At 37.5% G+C, this 19,222-nt stretch overlaps 2 protein-coding genes across 3 annotated transcripts; one reads left to right on the top strand and one right to left on the bottom strand.

The window, feature by feature from the left end:
• Positions 1-6,720: 6,720 nt before the first annotated feature.
• LOC102703324 ((DL)-glycerol-3-phosphatase 2) lies at positions 6,721-9,430 on the top strand. Of its 2 annotated transcripts, XM_006659177.3 has the most exons (6): positions 6,721-6,868; positions 6,962-7,186; positions 8,275-8,335; positions 8,459-8,606; positions 8,704-8,780; positions 8,850-9,427. In XM_006659177.3, the coding sequence occupies exons 1-6, from the start codon at positions 6,769-6,771 to the stop codon at positions 8,971-8,973; spliced, it is 735 nt and encodes a 244-aa protein (XP_006659240.1). In that variant the 5' UTR covers positions 6,721-6,768; the 3' UTR covers positions 8,974-9,427. The 2 variants fall into 2 exon arrangements, with proteins under 2 accessions (XP_006659240.1, XP_015695782.1); XM_015840296.2 differs by having other exon boundaries at positions 6,732-7,186; positions 8,850-9,430.
• Positions 9,431-12,890: 3,460 nt separating this feature from the next.
• LOC102703052 (NADPH--cytochrome P450 reductase 2) lies at positions 12,891-17,666 on the bottom strand. Its single transcript, XM_006659176.3, has 17 exons — positions 17,155-17,666; positions 16,339-16,398; positions 16,156-16,232; positions 15,748-15,889; positions 15,604-15,640; positions 15,451-15,520; positions 15,167-15,358; positions 14,985-15,077; positions 14,644-14,872; positions 14,480-14,563; positions 14,248-14,399; positions 14,071-14,167; positions 13,688-13,837; positions 13,521-13,598; positions 13,309-13,431; positions 13,101-13,214; positions 12,891-12,998 (listed from the first exon to the last, which is right to left on the bottom strand). Exons 1-17 carry the CDS (start codon positions 17,512-17,514, stop codon positions 12,918-12,920), a joined length of 2,139 nt encoding a protein of 712 aa, XP_006659239.3. The 5' UTR covers positions 17,515-17,666; the 3' UTR covers positions 12,891-12,917.
• Between the last annotated feature and the right edge of the window lie 1,556 nt (positions 17,667-19,222).

The following is a 19,222-nucleotide window of genomic DNA, read 5'->3' as shown; positions in this document are numbered from 1 at the left end:
GAAAAACAAAAGATGAGTGTGAATGACAATATTGTTAACAATGCAATGAAAGAACTGCTAATACAATTTAATTTTGTTCCATATATCAACGTAGTAAAACGATTTACATTTGTAATATTTCTAAATCTGACGCAAACATCCAATGTATATTATAAACTAATTAAGATCAAATTTTCAGTATAATGTAGAGCGATCAACGAAGGATCCATATACTACTCCATAACATAGCAAATTATACAATATATTAATTCTTGTTGATTACATTTGGTTTTACTCCTGTTTTAGAAATCTATAGATGATGATATGTACTGTGCTTAATATGACTAGTAATTAACTATTATGCCTGTCGGCTGTCAGTTGTCACACGAATGATATAATTACAAAAAAAACCTAAACACTTGCAACAAAATAAATATCAAAAACTGCATATACCAAATAATTAACTGTCTGTTGGTTGAATGGAAAAATATTTTGACATGGTTTTTGTTTAGTTTCCTGTCACTCTCAGCAGTATACAAGTTCCTCTCCCTTTTCGTTACCTACAACGAACAAAAGAAATATTTTTCATATCAAGAGATTACTTAGCTCAATTAATGGACACATACATGTACATTAAACACGTACCGTTATTTTTTTTCAGTACAATATTAATTGTTTCTAGATGATTAGGCAAGTCAAACTCGAGTGACATCGTCCTTGTAGAAAAAGAAATCAGGATACTATGCACACCGAAAGAGATAAACCACAGTAACAGCTGTGCTAATTTTCTTTCCTGGAGTGTTTGAAAGTCTACTTGTTCCAACTTTTGTTATATTCCTAGATGACAAAATCCCATGATCAAATCTTTTCTCAGGAGAATATATATATATATGTCAATCTCTCATCTTTCACTTAACTTAAAAGAATACTTCTTCCATTTCATATTATAAAACTTTCTACGATGTAAAGATTTATATGTATATTAATAAATTTATACACAAATAGAAATTGTATTGATCTATTAATGAATCCAGATATTCTTATAATATAATATAAAGTAGAATGGAGGGAGCAATATATATTTGTCATGTTATATGCATGAGACATGCATATCTATGATGAAAAGATGGAGTTCTATGTAACTAGGGATCATATATTAAATACAAAACTATAGTACTAAAAAATTAATATGTCCTTAACATTACCATCGATGTGTTCGGTGGCAAATTATTCTCGAACTTATCTGAAATGTACGGCAGCTGATGTTGTTATCCTGTTTGATTTTGGTGTGATTATTCTACGCATCAGTTAATAGTGCTATTATGTATATATAGTCAACTTGAGGTGATGACATAGTCTTATTCCATATATAATCTCCACAGGGAACAAAAAATCAATACTTTTTTGACTTATTAGTTACAGTTGGAGTACTCAAGGTCTTCTAGAGAGAAACTAGTTGATAAATGTATGTGATCTAGAAGGTAGGATGCTGGTCTAATTAAGTAGGTAGGATCACAAACATCCCAATCATAAAAGTCATGTCAAAGAGCATATATACTACCCGCAGGAAGTGTAGAATTAAGGCTTGTCACTTTAATTAATTTAAGAGGATAATTGTTTGGTTTTTATTAGAAAAAAAAAATCAAACGGCTATTTTTAAATGAAAATAAGATTTTAATAAAAACTTTTATATATGTGTTCTTTGTGATTTAAAGTAAATGTTGAAAAATAAATTAACATGAAAAAACCTTAAAGTCTACTTCTAATTTAAGATTGAAAATTTAAATTTTACCGTATAAACATAACAGAAGCGGGAAGAGAGGCTGCGGTGGTGTTTTCATAGCTTCACACCAGCCACGATATAAAGGTGAAATGGTAATCAAAACCATCGATAAAAAAATATATCAATAATTGAAATACAGAATATTTACTGTGAAAAAGTTTTCTTCTGTAGAGAAATTAAGAATCAATGGCATACGACTGATGCATTAGAGAATTATTCTATTCCTCATCTAGAAAAAAAGGCAGAATTTGGAAGTTAAGACTTGTTTATAATAAGCCTTAAAAAAGAGAGAGGGCATTTCGAGACTTTTAACCGGCATATATAAATATGAGTCAACAAATATCTCGAAGGCTTGAACTACTCGTATGTATGGAAAGTAAACTAGATGACAAATCATATTAACTGAAGTGATTACATTAATTCAATCTTTAGAATAAAAGTCATTGAGAATCAAAACCTGAAAAGGGAAGGATCGTTAACCCGACGTTTTCAATTATTGATAGCTGATCGAATGTATGGTGATTGTTTTGTTACCGTGTCGTTGTTAACCCGACGAGAGCTGAGAAGAGGTGGGCGACGGGAAAAGATTGTGGGCGAGTTTTATTTATGTGGGTTTAGCATTGACCAACCTTTGACTGATGTAGGAGACAAGAGGTAGGCCGCGTTCGATGGAGGCTTAGTTCTCAGCGAGGATTAGTATATAATTAATTAATTATTAAAAAAAATATAAGTAGATTAATACGATTTATTTAAAGCAACTTTCCTATAGAAAATTTTCGCAAGAAAATACATGGTTAGCATTTTGAGAAGCGTACCTTAAAAACGAGTGAATCTGGGTTAATAATGAGGGAGAGAGAAAAAACGCGCTCATAGAGTGGTATGTGTTGGCACACAAAATTGATCTGCATAACACAGTAACTATCGTTCTTACGTGACGATGAACGAATGCTTTTTGAGTAAAGCAACAAAGAAATCTTCACTTTCGTGAAAGAATCGGACTGATTTTCAATGCAAATCAGTAGAGAATGATCAAACTCTAGGACTAGAACCTAATCAAGAAGAATGAGCAGGAAGAAGAAAATAGTAGATGAATAAAATAGATTGAATTGTATTGATTGGTTGTCTGTTGAAAAAATATCCAATCGACCATGCAGCTGATATATATATACAGATGTGCACGGTCTTTGCCAGCCGTATCCGGCCAAGACTGCATGTACATACATGCATATTACAAAGTAATCTAATCGGCAATTTCCTCCCCAAGTACGATCTTAATTTACCAAAAATAATCTTCTACATGCATGCTAAAACCTCCGAACCTGCTTTGGCTAAGCACATAAACACATTAAGTAATTAGTCCACCACTTAAATAATTTGGCTAACCAAATAAAGCACATATATCCAAATTACACTATCAACGGTATGTTAATTCACTGTTACTACGGCTAACTTCTTTTAAAGGGGTATAAGATATTGAGCATGTATGCATGCTCCGCCATATGCCATATTTGCTAGGAGATGTCAGTTATATTTAGACAGTAGCTAGGTACCATTATTAACCCTAAATTATCGACCAAATACTATTCGAGAAATACGATATCTCCAAAAAATATTCTTCACCAGAGTAGCTTAGATAATTTTTAAGCTAGTATTTATTAACTTTATATAATATTAACATTAAATTTTATCGTTATAAATGAATAGATCATCCATGAGACTTGATCCACATTTTGCTCAAAAGAACAGGACCTAAAAGGCCTCAGTTAGCTAGCTACTTAATTAATTGTTTGGCTGATTGATTGGTTGTTTCTTTTTCTAATCTCAATTTATGCTTGCATGCGGCATGGCTATGAGTAAGGGTTCTAATGATATGTGGAAGATCTTAAAGCGATCATTAGTCAAGGCGCCTCGTTCTGGAGTACCTCCGTACATGCAATGAACGATTGAGTGCTGCACCAATTGATGATTGCACCTAGTGCTGTTAATAGCTACATTAACTACTGTATGCTAGTTTGATGTTTATCTATGAGCAAGTTCAATAGTATAGTATAACAACTCCTAGCTTCAATTCATCTATACTATAGTCAATCTAATAGTCAATTTATACAATAGTTACCTACAAAACATTAGTACATGATTCCACATGTCATATACACACTCTGTGTTGGAGTCCGTGTGCAGTTGGCTATAACTTAGTAGCCCACATATCTTCTTTCTCCCCTCTTATCTCTTTAAAATATACTTAGGACATATACAACGTCTGTCTTTAAGCCGTCTATATGTTATAAAATTTACAAAAAAAACCCCTCTCCATCTAACAGACGACCATAGCGTCTCTTCGTGAAGAGACGGGAGGGGTGCGTGCTCCAATGCCAAACCGACACCGCTAGCGCCGTTGTACGCTGCGTCTCATCTATTCGCTAATACTATTGATTACCTTGATTTATGTGTCAAAGGATAAATTAAATATTTTGCAGACACACAAATAGATAAGTCATTGTATAAGCTGTCTATTTAGCTGTCTGTATATGTCAAATAGACAATAACCGTCTACACTGTTGTACTTGCTGGCTTATAGCCTGCTATTATACCTGCTCTAAAAGTCCAATGATTAACAGAATGCGCACTCTTACTTCGAAGCATGCTCCCTCCGTCCTAAAATAAATTAATTTTTAGAATTAAAGACAAATCAGTAAAGGGAATAAAAGACTGACATACCTGGGCTTTTTTGGCTTTCTAACGAAAAAAGCAAATGATATATTTTCAAATGAAAAGTATTATATATATATATATATATATATATATATATGTTTATCAATCTAAAAGCCAAGCCCGGGAAATAAATCATGATTGAAAAAAAATCCTAAAATCAACTTCGAATTTAAGGTTGACAATTCAAATTTTGGCTTATAAACATAAAAATAAGTAAAAAGATAAGGGTGCTGTGGCAGGCACGTGATGGACTAATGGGTATTGAATTATTTATCGATTCGTGAACTAATGGTGGCTAAGATAATAAAAATCAATTTATTATAGGATAATTCTAGTAATCGATCTGCAGATCGTATTCTAGTAATAACCAATAAAGAGTACATGTTTTTTTTGGTTTGTGTATCAGAGAGAAGAAAATATATGACATTCATACTCTTAATTTGTGTATAAAGGGAGCCTACCTAATCGTACGGGTACTAGGAACCTGATTTTCCTATCTTCCGTGCATTGTACCTGTTCAGCGATTTACGTTGACATTATCCTCTATATAATATATGGTTAAGTTTATCAATTGTTCTCCGATATATTACCGCCGTTTCATATTATAAGACTTTCTAGATTTACCTAAATTCAACAATTGATGAATATACATAATTTATATATATATCTAGATTCATTAGCATCTATATAAATCTAGGCAAGGTCAGAAAGTCTTACATGATGAAATAGAGGAAGTATCGTTGAATCAATTTTTTTTCGAAAATGCTCTCATATACATTGCTAGGGGATAAGTGTGGAGAGTGAAAGCCTAAGCTGGCTCCCTTTTGTGTTCGGCCCAAGGGATAAACTGCATATGACAAACCTACTCAATTAAGGGTGTAAATGGGCCAGCCCGCCAACCCGCTTATAGACCAAGTAAGCGGGTAGTCTACTGGGTTACCCACTTAATTGGCCTATAAGCGGGTTGGCGGGCTGGCCTACTTACACCCCTATACTCAATTAATACAGTCAGATAGGAGTAGAAGACGAATACCAGAGTTTAGATAGGTTTCAACCACTATGGGGCATAACACTCTACCACGTGTTATTGCTTAATTAGTTGTCATGGTTATTGTCTTTGAAGCCTTCTCTCTCCCAAAGTCCTTCCTTTATATGCTCTTCCTGAGATACCACGTGCTAAAAGATGTTACAGAATATAGATGATATGGTCATATAGATACCAGGTACCCATATAGAAGACATAAACAACTATGGATAGCTGTAGATCGATTTAGGATATATGATATGGACTAGAACTTGAATAATAGTCTCAATCAAACAATACCATGTAAATTAAAGGAAACCAAAACCTTAATTAGCTAGGTTCCATGTCTTATAACCCTGTCGCTCGGTATATAAAGGGAGGCAGGAGCCTCTTAAGGGCATGCTATTCAAGCCCTACCAATACATGTTTAAAACCCAACCTGCGAAAGTAGGGTACTACTTCATATTAGAAAGCTCAAACTTGGGTAATATTTTGTGTAAGTGTACCATCTCTCATACCACACAAAAATTAACTTTTCAAAAGAAACAAAAAAATCTTAAAACATATAAAAAAACTTCTATGTCATGCAGTAAGAAACAAAGAATTTTGTAATTTTCTCAACTTCTACTCGCGGTAAGCAATTATCAGCCCTTACATGTATAGGGACATTTGGCATTTTTTAAATAATATATCCGGTCCATCAGTATATTGCATAATAATTGATAAACTCATATGTATATTATAGAAAAGGATAATCTAAGAGGTAAATTGTTGAGTCAAGACAATTCCCTGGCCAAACCCCAGAAGAGAGAGAAGCAGAGAAGACAGGAAGAAGAGAGAGAGGGGGGGGGGGAGCATGGGAGATAAGGAAGAGAAATGAAGAAAGGAAGGATTGAAGGGAAAAAAAGAAAAAAAACTCAGAGCTACTGATATGTGGTGTCAAGTCAGTGAAGTCGGATAACAAATTAGAGCCAAATAATATCATAAGAACTTATTTAAATGATTTGTATGAATTTAGGTTTATACATTTCTGTTTACGTAACTCAAGGCAGACACGACGTTAAGTCGTTAAGACGAGTAATTCGCTAACTTATTCCCTTTTCTGTTTATGTAACTCAACGATGGGCCCCCGAAATCCCATCGCGGCCCAATCCAACCCAGATTCGGCCCAGCCTGCGGATCCTCACTCATGAACAAGAGGAGGGAGGCCCGTCGGCACAGAGAAGTCGAGCATCCTATCTCCTCTTTCCCCTCCACCCTCCCGCGCGCGATGGCGTCCGCCGCCGACGAGGGCAGCGCGGCGGCGCCCACGCCCACGCCCAGGGCCGCCGTCTCGCACGTCATCTTTGACATGGACGGCCTCCTGCTCGGTCTCTCCCCCGCACCGCACCACACCGGGTTTCCCTGCATTCGGTGGGTTTCCTTCTTGGCTTTAACCCTGGGGGGGCTGTTTCTCTTCGCAGACACGGAGGGGTTCTACACGGAGGTGCAGGAGAGGATCCTGGCGAGGTACGGCAAGGTGTTCGACTGGTCGCTCAAGGCCAAGATGATGGGCAAGAAGGCCGCCGAGTCGGCGCGCATCTTCGTCGACGAGTGCGGCCTCGCGGGGCTGCTCACCCCGGAGCAGTTCCTCGAGGAGCGCGAGGGCATGCTCCAGGAGCTCTTCCCATCCTGCGCCGTCCTGCCTGGTCAGGATTGCTTTTTTTTTTTTTTTTTTTGCTCTCCCTTCTTCCTCAGATTGTGATGCGCTGCCGTAGTGCTGATTACTGAAGTCTGAATATTGTTTTGAAGCTTGGCAGCTACTCACTCCAGTCATAAATGCATGTTGATAAAACTCTCATTTCTAATTAGGTTGTAGATTATTTGTAAGGCCTATAAAAATTCTAGCTTTATGGGACTATTTCTCTAGACAAATATATAAATTTACGGCTTTATTTTATAAGGTGTTAATACTAGAAAGGTTTTAGTTTCACTGAATGCTTGTCCAAAAGGTAGTATCTGTGACCATAGGGGATACGTTGCTAACAAAATATGGTTTCATTGACTGTAGAGGAATTCTTTATTTGATATTTGGTTAGTTAAACGGTCAGTTGATATGAAATATGTAAATCAGACGAACTGTTGGGGAAGAAGTTCAATTACACAGAATCAGGTGCATTGCTTAGGTTTTTGTCTTATGTATCAGTTTCTCTATCGGTGCGGTGTATCCTTTCTGTTATTTGTTTTGTGCACTGGGGAAGTAACGCGATGTATGCTTCGTAATACAGTTCACCACTTTGGGCTTAATCGGGTTATCTGTTATTAGTATATAACACATGTAGTTGAGTGCACCATTCTGAAACTGTCTAATGTAATGGTACCCTTTGTTGAAACGTATGTTGTGACCTCTAGCTTTGAGATTAGCAAGGTCAAAAGGGTTATTTAAAAGACAATACTAGAGGGTTTATTTGGTTTTGCTCATAATTTATCATACTAGATGATGCCCTGCGTTTTGCTGCAGGATGCATGGATGATTATATGTTAAATAATGCTGAAATAGTGGGTGAACATATGTTGAAATATTGTGAAAGTGATATAGAGGATATGATTTGGCATGCTTGCATTTTAATCTTTAGAATCTAATGAATTTTAGATGATGTAGCATATTTCTTGAGCTTTAAATATAATAATTGCTGGTGGGTGATGATGTGGTATGTTTGCATTTTGAGCTTTGTAACTAGTGGGCTCCAACTATATAGAAGGCATAGATTAGATAAATGGATTGTTTCTGTTGCAGGAGCACTACGTTTGATCCATCATCTCCATGCAAATGGAGTGCCAATGGCTGTTGCAACAGGGTAATCTATCCACGATGATCAATATGTCTGCTCTCAGTTTTGTGCACTATCCTTTTCCTGACGAACCTTGTGCTTTTCAAATTAGATTAACATATGATTAGTTCTTCCTTCCTGTGTCTTCAGATCTCATAAACGTCATTTTGCACTGAAGACACAGAACCACAAGGAAATGTTTACACTGATGCACCATGTTGTCATGGGGGATGACCCAGATGTGAAGACTGGCAAGCCATCTCCTGATATATTTCTTGCTGCTATGAGGAGGTTTGAGGTATTGCTATATAAGTTCTATTTCCTTTAGAATGTTATGTGGACTAGACATAATATTATAATTTCACCTGATGAAATTGCACTGCATATTGCTTCAGGGCAAAGTAGAACCAAGTAATTGCTTGGTATTTGAAGATGCACCTTCTGGTGTCGCAGCAGCAAAAAATGCTGGAATGTATGTGGCCATTACATGTATATATGTGTAAACAACTATGACTATTGATAACTTATTGTTCTTTTTCAGGTATGCCGTGATGGTCCCAGATCCGAGGCTGGATGTTTCATATCACAAAGGAGCTGACCAAGTTCTCAGTTCATTGCTGGATTTCAAACCTGATGAATGGGGCTTGCCGCCTTTTAAAGATTAGACAAATTTCTGCTTTCGAAGATTGGGAAGCTCTCATGAATAAATAAAGATTTGGAATGGAAATTTTACAAGAATGGTTCTTTTAGAAGAAAAAAAAGAAAAACTCTGGTCTATTATTGCATAGGCAGGTGCAGCCCGAGGCATCGAAGGTGGACATGCTGCCGGTATTTCTTGATCGGGCATTCTTAAAATTGTTCAGTCCTAGTTGCTTTATGAAGGGGTGTAACATTTTATATTTAGCAAAAACATTGTTAGGTTAGTGGCAAAACGGTAAGCATTCTTGCTGCCTGCCATCTTGTGGCAGCGAACTACTAGCTTTCAATAAAGAATCTACCATCAAATTTTTTGTGCTTTTCTTTTCCAATGCTAAAGGTCTAATATTTGTAATAGTTCTTAACGGATTACTATTTTACTACTACACTTCTGGCCCAAGATAACTTCATTCTTTGATCCATCCGCACATACTAATATAAAAGAAAAAGACTAAAATACCCTCGTTTTATCAAATGTCAATGCAATATTTCCCTGCTTTATCTGGTTTCAATTTATTTATTGCATGCTCTCACAAACTTCAATGCAATTTCCTTAGTTTATCTTGTTTTTGTTTATTAATTGCATAGTTCTACTTCAATGTAACGATTGCTTAAACAGAATCAATTTTAAAATAAACAAGCAAGTGCAAAATTGATCTTAGAGAGAAGTTTGTTAACTTGCTTTGGTGCGTTCTGCAGTCTCCTTGGTTCAGTGGCTAAGCGCGTAAAAAATGCTTATTAGCTGACTCTCTCAGTCGTCACGTAAACAAATTTGGTAACGTAGAGAAATGAGAGAGAAAAACTGTTAGCATTTATTAAAGGAAACTTTCTTACATAAGGGTGTATAAAAAGAAAACTAAAGTAATAAAAATATTTTATTACATTAATGAAGAAATCACAGATGACTCTACCTTTGTACATATTATAATAAAATAGACTTTTATTGCTGACGTTGTTTGAGATAGTGCTCACAGTGAGCTCTACCATTAAACATGCCCTAACAGTTTCAAACTGTCAGCAAAAACGCTCTAGTTCATTAATGTGTAATTATTTAATATTACATCTGTTTCATAATAACTTTATTTTTCGATTTTTGTATCCAATGTTTTGATCATTTGTCTTATTTGAAAAAAATTTAAAAAATTAGTCACGCATAAAGTATTATTCATATGTTATCATCTAATAATAAAAATATTATTGTAAAAAAATTTAAATAAGACAAAAAGTTAAAACGTTGTATCAACAACTAAAAATAAATTTATTTTGGGATGGAGGTAGCATGAACTATGTTAACTGTAAAATAGATAGTGCACAAATGCGTGCCGTTTAGTAGATCCGCTAAAATCAAGGCTGGATGGTGGCCAACGAACGCAAATTTCGACCATTTTCGAAGTTGTGAAACATGCAATTTGATTAATCTTGCATTCTTCATGGATTTGGTTGAGGGATATCTTACAATAGGAGGAACACGTTTTTTTACTCATATTATTCCTCAGTTTTATACGCACGCTTCTCGAAGTGCTACACAATGTATTTTTTTAAAAAAAGTTTCTAAATATAAGTTGATCATCTCACATTTTTAAAAGTAAATTTTTAAATTTTTAATACTTAATTCTACTGTTTTTAAGCTGAATAACTTTAATAAAAATCATATAATAGTTTATCCTTTATCTTCATAAGAACACAACGGAAAGTGTTTTAAGCTCTTCAGGGGACATTCCTTATTGCATGTCATCTAAATAGTTAAAAAAATTATAAAGATATATTAGTATTAAATATACATCTCCATAAATATGTAAGTTCAAATATGACTTTTACAATCCATAATAAAAAAAACAAATATGATTGTAAGTATACATATAATATTCAGAATTTAATTTTTATTTTTGTTATGGATTATAAAAGTCATATGTTAACTTGTATGTTTGTGTAGTGATATATCTCATATTAATCTATTTTCATAATTTATTTCATAACCATTTGGATAGCATGCTGATAAGGGGATGTCTCGAGAATTCAAAATCCACTCTCAATGAACATAGCCCTAATACTATCGATGAATGCAACCTGTTGCTGATGCTCTCTGAACATTGCTGCAGAACCTGTGCTTGCCCTGATTAGGGTAGCTGAAACTGTAGCTTTGAACTGACCATAACATTCTGAACCAACTTTTAGCAAACTTCAATAGAAAGCTAGAGTATTGGTGAACGAATTGAACTTGTTTTTGTTGACTTGTAATGACCTAGTGATATAAGGCGTCTGGACCATACGAGCGAGGGTATGGACCCAGTCGAGAACAAAAGAAGTTATCAAGAAATCCAAGAGACTCGAAATGGAGTATGAATTCTTGTTAGGGCTTAAAAGACTAGCTTGCATCTGATGAACAAGGCATGCTAATTAATCCGCAATGTGGTTGATTGTTATGCTAATTAATGCCAGCTGGATGCCAATGGAAACAACCCGTATCCAATGGGAGACGTATATAGGTCAGGTCCTATTCAGAGAGCTTTTGGTAGCTTTAGCTTCTCAAGTAATCTTCTATCTATCAAAAGGATCTTCCGAACATCATTTAGGGTCCCTTTAAATTACAGGAATAAAAAAATAGAGGAATAGAAAAAATATAGGATTCTGACAGGAATGCAAGTGTAAAACAAAGGATTATAAAACACAGAAAAAACGTAGGAACGACCGTTTAATTGGACCGCAGTAAAAACACAGGAATTTGAGAAGAGATAAAGACTCATAGGATTTTTTCCATGAGGTTCTAACTCTTGTTATATTTTCTGTAAAATTTACATAGGAAGAGGCGATCCATAGGAATTTTATAGGATTTCATAGGATTCATTCCTTTGATTCAATAGGCTTTGTAGGAAAAATTTCTATAGGAATAAAATCCTCTAAGAGCCCCTTTGAATCGAAAAAACAGATAAATAGGAAAAACATAAAATTCTGACAGAAATATAGGTGTAAAACAGAGATTGCAAAACACAGGAAAAATATAAAAATGACCGTTTAATTGAACCATAGGAAAAACAAAGGAATTTGAGTAGATTTATAAACCCAAAGGATTTTTTTTTTGTATGAGGTTCAACCTCTTGTTAAATTTCCTCTAAAACTTGTATAAAAAGATGCATTCTATAGGAATTTTATAGGATTTTATAGAGTTCGCTACTTTATTCAAAGGATTTTGTAGAAAAAATTCCTATAAAAATAAAATTCCTATAAAATTTCTTTGAATCAAAGGGGGCCTAAAATTCATATGAATTTTCTTTGAATCAAAGGAGGCCTTAGATTCTAAGCATCTACAATTGTAAAATCTAATAAATAAACTAGAATTCAGAAGCTAAAAAACTGTTTTTTTTTTCCAAATTCTCACCCGCTGGCTAGTCAAAACCTTGCTCCACAAACAGGGCCATAGCCTACCGAACCAGGCTTTGAACACACAAACCATTACCTTGCAAGAACTTCTGAAGCTTCTACAGGTTTCAGAAAGAGCTCTGTCGGGTTAAAACTTGTTGCCTTCTCTGGACAGTCAGAATTTCGTGTTTATTATATGTGAAAGTTTGTCACCAATTCACCTTGCCAGAAGTCATCTCTAACGAGGCCTCAAACTTAGCATGATAAAGTCCCTACTCGAGATATCATCATCTAGCATTATTAGCATCACATTACCATAGGCTTATTGCCAAAATTGTCCTCATATATTGTACATATAAATAATACTATAATACACAGATGAAAAAACCTCTTATGGAACTCAAGAAAGAAAAAGAAAAGAAAAAAAATTGTAGAGCTACTAAAAGCCTTTCATCTTGGTCATATTGTTCCTCGAAGGAACTTCTGTACTACATATATGAACGAATGTTGCGCCTCACAATACCAGGCGTTTTTTTGGTGTCCTGAAAATCACCTCTTACCACACATCCCTCAGATACCTACCCTCCGTTTGGAGGCTCTTCACAAAGCTCTCAGCCTTAGAACTGTCAAGCGATCCCTGTAATGCAAAAAACCGTGGTTAATTTACATCGGAAATATATTGATGCACGAATGAAACAAATTTTTAACACCGGGTGCGTTTTACGGCTGTGATAAATACCTGTTCCTGTACGATGGTGTGGAGAACTCTATGTACATCTCTAGCCATGCCTTTGGCATCACCACAGACGTAAATGTAACCACCCTGAGAGATCACGTCCCAGATCTCGGAAGCCTGGACACACAAAGGTAGATATGAGCACACTGAACAAGGACATGAATTTGCAGGTGGATGGATGTGTATGAAGGTGTCAAAGTAGTTCAATTACTTTCTGTGCCATTTTGTGCTGGACGTATTCCTTAGTCGGGCCCTCACGAGAGAAAGCGAGAACTAGCTCAGACAATGCTCCTTCCTCAAGGAAAGTGTTCAGCTCATTCTCATAGATGAAGTCCTGCAGAGTTATGATATGTCAGCTATATTAGAGAACCCTCTGGTGTTTAAGCATATTCATGTTATACAAAGTTTCTGTTTGATGCATACCATCTTGCTGTTTCTGCATCCAAAGAAGAACACTGAGCGACCAAGCTCAGCTCCTGCTTGTTTTTGGGATAGCCTCTCCTGATATCACAAGTGCATTTATATATTAGCTATATTTCGCAGAATAAATATAAGTATAGCTGCAAACGTATCATCGAACAGCAAGAAACCTGCAAGAATCCGCGGAAAGGAGCAAGACCAGTTCCTGGACCAATCATTATAACTGGTACTGAAGGATCAGCAGGCAGTTTGAAGTTCGATTGTCTCACGAAAATTGGAGCCCAGCTGCAGTTCTTGGTCTCTTCTGATGGAATAGCATTCTGCAAAATTGATTACAATAATAGAGATATCAGAAAAATGTTTGTGATTTGAGGGATTACTCGCAACTCAAGCATTTGAATTAAGATTTATTTCAACTGATCACCAAAAAAATTTCAAGTTTTTGTAGGCAGGGTTTCGTGGTTTGCAGGAAACTTAGAACTTCAGATTATATATAGTAAATAACACAACCAGAACAATATTCAAAGGGAGTGAGTTGGTGTTGATTAGTTACCTTAATCCAAGTTGAGCAGACTCCCTTATGTACCCTTCCAGCAGGTGTTGTTTCATGCACAAGCGCACATGTAACATGAATCCTGGTGGGTGCCATGCTGATAGACAGGAGGACATGCATGTCAATAGAGGAACTATTTGCAATGAGAATGAAAAGTATCGGTATGATTTTTTTTACCTAGGTGAAGATGAAATTGAGTAATATCTTGGTTGAAGACGAGGAGCAATGGCTGCAAAGAAGACTCCCAGTGGAGGCTTTGCTGAAGGGAACTCTGCCATCACTTCTAATAGGCTTCTTTGGCTCGCGACAACCCACTGAGCGTACTCATCCTGCATAATTTATGTTAAGATTTTAGATTATGTATTCATAGAATAAGGAAATCCTGAACATCCGAAAGAAGGAAACTGACCTTTCCAGCAGGAGATGCCAAGAACCTGAGACGATCAGCTTCAGTAGAATCTGAAGCATAAGTAGCTAATGCAACCAAAGCACTCTGCAAACAATACACTCGTTAGAAGTCAGAGAGACAGCAGCTGTGGAACTCTGCAGTATTGTAAATTACTGACATCTCACCTTCTTTGGTGAATTTAGAAGATCAGCATATCTAGCCAATGCATTCCTCACAGTGATTGGGGAAGGGAATGCAGGAGCAAGAGAACCACCACCCAGTGGTGTACCGTCCTCTTTGTCTGCATGGATGGTGAAAAATGTCTCAGGCGAGTAGCCTAACAACCTCTCTGCCTCCTCTACAACCTCGAGGCAGTTCTCTGTGTACACACCAACATGGTCGCCGGTTTCGTACCTGATAAGTATGGAGAAATATGTTAGAATAAAGAAAAGGATAAGATGTACTTAATTTTGTTTCAAAGCCTGTTATTTGTCAAGGATAATGATAATGGAATCAGATGCCTTACGTGAGACCAGTGCCAGCAATATCAAACTCCAAGTGAGTGCATGAACGGTCAGAAGCAGGAGTGTGGAGTTCCCGCCGCACAACAACATTAGCCCTATAGATTCAATACAAATTTACAGATTTTTAACTTCAGTAACCATGGGCCACTAATAGAAACAAATGGACGTAAAGCCACATTCTTACCGGCAAGGATGCTGAGCATCATGAACTGCATAACCATTTGCAAGACTAAAATTTCTCTCCAGATGGGCTGCCTCATCAGGCTTAACAAATTCAACCCGGTATTCAGGAATGGCAGCTGTGTACGTAGTGCCAGTTGCAACGTCATTTTCATCCCGAAGTAACTGATCCAACTCTGGCCAGAGAGTTTCTTTCCTGGTGATATGAAGTTCAGAAAGGAAAGTAAGTAGTGTTAAAAGTACCGAGATGCCTAAACTGTTCGTTTGAAAGAGTAAGAGAATGCATACCATGCATTGAAGTCATCCTCAATGCATTGATCATCATCTCCAAGACCAACCGGAACAAGACGCTTTCCACCTAAAAAAAGCATGAAATGCTTGAGATAAATTGAACAGATAAACTAATAAAAAATCTGTACAGTGGGCAGTCATTAGGCATACCTTGATCAACTAGGAGCTCGTCAACAACCTTCGCAATCTGTTGTGAGAAGCAAAAGAAGACAATTTTAATGTTAAAAGGATAACAAGGTTTTACAGATTGGCAATATGTAATATGAAGTTCAGAAAGATGATGGGTTTAAGTACCTTGTTAAAATGCTCATACTGTCTATTGCCAAGACCAAAAACAGCATACTTGAAGTCATCCAACCAGACACCCCTCTCGTTTCCCTCAGTGAACCATTTATAGAACCTGGCTGCATTGTCAGTCGGCTCACCATCTCCATACCTGAAGTGTTAACCCAACAAATATTACAAAGGTTTCCTAACATAGCATTCCAACATGAATACAAGAACAAAGTAAGAAGGCTGGTGTTCCTTGTATTTCTTTTAACTGAAAGTTTATGTACTTTCTATCACTTAAGGCAACATTCAGATTAGCATAAGTTCAAGAATGTTTAAACGTTGTATCTGTGAAGTATATAATACTCCTATATAATATTCAAATCATTAATAAGCGTACAAAAGATACAATTTGCAGAACAAGTGTCTTACGTTGCAACGAAAAACAAAGATATCTTCTCCTTCCTCAATCTCTCCTCATACTCCTCATCTTCCATCGCATATTCATCCTATAACAGTCATCACTTTGTGCATAAGATCACCCAATCTCTATGAAACAATATTGGACAGCAGATCTTGTTTGACTTTATTTCTAAATTGTCAGCTGTGTCTTACCAAGTCCACAACTTTGAATATTGCCTTGTCATATCTGGCCTTTGCTTCCTCAGCCAGTGCCTGTAAGTCAGGAGAACAATTAGAAGATTCTAAGTTAACACAATGGGCCAAAATTCAGAAAGGCAATCGCTTTGTTTTTTTTCCCTTCTTTTCCTTTTTCAACAACCCATGCGCTTCTGGTGAGACACTGAGACACGAGGAAACCAAAGAAGACGACGATATATTAGTGGTGGAGTGGAAGGTATTTTAGCCCACCAACCGCCTTGATAGTTGACACTTTGATAGCGTCGTCCTCTCTACCAGGATGCTTGCAGTGCTTAAGTTTGGTCAACAATAAACAAATCGCTGTCGCACATGTCCTTGACCTAGCCCATGAGGTTGTACTTTCACTTCGTATACATTTTCTGACGCCAATAAGTGTGATACGTGGCTTAAACTTAAACCAGAAAACATGAAAAAATCTGCATGTCTTTTATTACTTTGCAAAATACAAAATCTTGCAAATATAAGAGTAATTTTCGTGTGCTCACGAACTACTACTGCCACGGAGCGGAGAGGTGGCCCCCGCATACGAAAACGATTGGGAAATCTTCACAAGCCACTATCGATCAAATCAGCAACAAGTACAAATCCCTTACGATTTCCGCTGCAATAAAATTCAGTTTTTTGTTTTGTTTTTTTAAAGACGTTTTTACTTGAAATTCCTCCAATATGGTTGGAACTGTACCCGAAGACGCACAAATTGAAGCAAATTCATCATCATCGTCATGATCATCATCCATGTGCAAGAGTTTCGGAGAGGCGGTGGCGGGATACCTTGGCGAAGCCCTCGGCGGTGCCGGTCTGCGTGCCGAAGAAGACGGCGACCTTCTTCCTCCCGTCAGCACCAGCCTCCTCCTCCTTTCCGCCCTTCCCCTTCCCCACCCCCGCCGTCCCCGCCGCCGCAGCCGACTTCTCCGCCTCCTCCCTCTTCCGCTTCCTCCCCGCCGACAGCCGCCTCCACAGCACCAGGAACGCGCACCCGAGCACCGCGGCGGCCACCGTGGCCACCACCGCCCTCGCCTCCACCGCCCCGGCCTCTCCGCCCTCCCCGCCCTGCAGCAGCTGCTCCGCCCGCGGCGTCAGCCCCCGCAGCAGCGCCGCCACCAGCTCCATCGGGCCCGCCGCCGACTCCATCCCGCAAGTCGTAACTCCTCCTCGGGGTGGTGGTGGTGGTGGATGGGGTAGGTGGGAAGCGCGCGCGCGCGCGAGCGAGCAGCAGAAGAAGAAGAAGCAGGAGGAGTCGTAGTAAATTGGGCGCGACGCGAGACGGCAGCTCCTCCTAGCTGAGAGGGGGGTGGGTGGGGGGAGAGGGGCTTATATAGGGCGCGGGGTGGGGTTGGCGCACCCAACCGCGGCGAGGTCAAACCACCTACCACCACCGGCGGGGAGGAGGGAGGGGTCGCGTGGAGACGATGGACGAAATTACGGCGATGCCCCCCGACTCGGTGGCGAGAGAGAGCGGGAGGCGGCGGGTTTCGTTGGCTGGATGGTTGGTTGGTTTGCGCGGTTAATAAAGGGCGGGACGTGCCGTGCCGTGCGTCACGCTGCGCCCGGCTGGGCCCACTCGGTAATTCCTCCATTTTATCATGTAAGATTTTCTAGTGTATCCTAAATTCATATAAATATTAATTTGAATATAGACATATATATATAAACAATATATATTGGTTAATAAACAAATGTAAGCATAGCTAAAACTTGTTACATTATGAAACGGAGGGAGAGCTATATTTCATAGCAGTAGGGTTTCTCATAAGGAAACAGTTTTAAGCGGTAACAAGCTAAATTATAAACTAGATGATACCAATTGATATAAAATAATATTAGTATTTTAGTATCATCATTGTGAGGTAACATGGAGATCGCGAGCGAAGTGTGGGAGAGAGCTCCAGTGGCAAAGAAGCACATGGAAGTTACGGCGCACGCCGAGAAGCAGCGGCTCAAAGACTTTTCTATGGGCTCCATCTTTTCGCAGTTACAACTGCTTATAAGGCAAAATTTAAATTTAGAACTTAATTTAGAACTTAATTTTATGGTTTTTTCATCCTGGTTTGTTTTACATATTTCGCTTTTGAGTCGCTATGGACACGTATATAAAAATTTTACATGCAAATTATTTTTCATTTGCAAAAACGTGTTTTCATTTATTCCTGAAAAAAGCGAAACGATGGGAGCCTATATTTGTTTACTGTCTATTCCAATATACTCGTTTCATCTAAAATACAGCTGGAGTATTTTTAGTTTATATTGATAGTGTTAATTTTAATATTTTTAAATAAAAAATAAATGGTCAATTGTGTAACTGTATTTATCATTAAATAAACTATCATGATGTTATGTAACTGTTTTTATGAGATTTGCTCCGACCCAACAAAAAGTACCTCGAGGTACTGTTACCTCGAGGTACCAAATTATTTTCTATCATTGGATCTAACTGAGTAGAATACGTATTGTTAGATCCAACGATCAGAAGTGATTTGGTACCCGCGAGGTACCGGTAACTAGAGGTACTTTTTGTTAGACTGTAGCAATCTTTTTTTTAATTTAAAATAACTTGTTTTCTTTTCAATACTCCTATTACTTGAAGTAGATATGCAAAATTGTATTTTAGGACGATGGTAGTATATAACAACTTCTAAATATGATGTGTGTAAGTAGATGAAATTACATAGGAGTATCACTTCTAATAATTTTATCTATATTCAAGATACAATTTCAATGTAGACATATGAGTATCACTTCTTAACTGCACCGTGCTAGCATCAGGTTCAAAATAATTTTTTTTTCGTAGCACGCGAGGGACTTGAAAGCCCGTATGCATGCAATAGCTTGACTTCAATAA

Source organism: Oryza brachyantha, chromosome 8 (assembly GCF_000231095.2).
Source record: "Oryza brachyantha chromosome 8, ObraRS2, whole genome shotgun sequence".
NCBI classification, from domain to species: Eukaryota; Viridiplantae; Streptophyta; class Magnoliopsida; order Poales; family Poaceae; genus Oryza; species Oryza brachyantha.
This window is presented reverse-complemented; position numbering and strand designations above follow the sequence as displayed.

Excerpts from the sequence above, each read along its gene's own strand:
- LOC102703324 (XM_015840296.2), top strand. The coding sequence starts at position 6,769 with ATGGCGTCCGCCGCCGACGAGGGCAGCGCGGCGGCGCCCACGCCCACG. Across the intron at positions 7,187-8,274 it reads ATCCTGCGCCGTCCTGCCTG|GAGCACTACGTTTGATCCAT; the intron begins GTCAGGATTGCT and ends TTTCTGTTGCAG. Across the intron at positions 8,607-8,703 it reads CTGCTATGAGGAGGTTTGAG|GGCAAAGTAGAACCAAGTAA; the intron begins GTATTGCTATAT and ends ATATTGCTTCAG.
- LOC102703052 (XM_006659176.3), bottom strand. The coding sequence starts at position 17,514 with ATGGAGTCGGCGGCGGGCCCGATGGAGCTGGTGGCGGCGCTGCTGCGG. Across the intron at positions 16,399-17,154 it reads CCGCCGAGGGCTTCGCCAAG|GCACTGGCTGAGGAAGCAAA; the intron begins GTATCCCGCCAC and ends CCTGACTTACAG. Across the intron at positions 14,168-14,247 it reads TCAATTTCATCTTCACCTAG|CATGGCACCCACCAGGATTC; the intron begins GTAAAAAAAATC and ends CCTGTCTATCAG.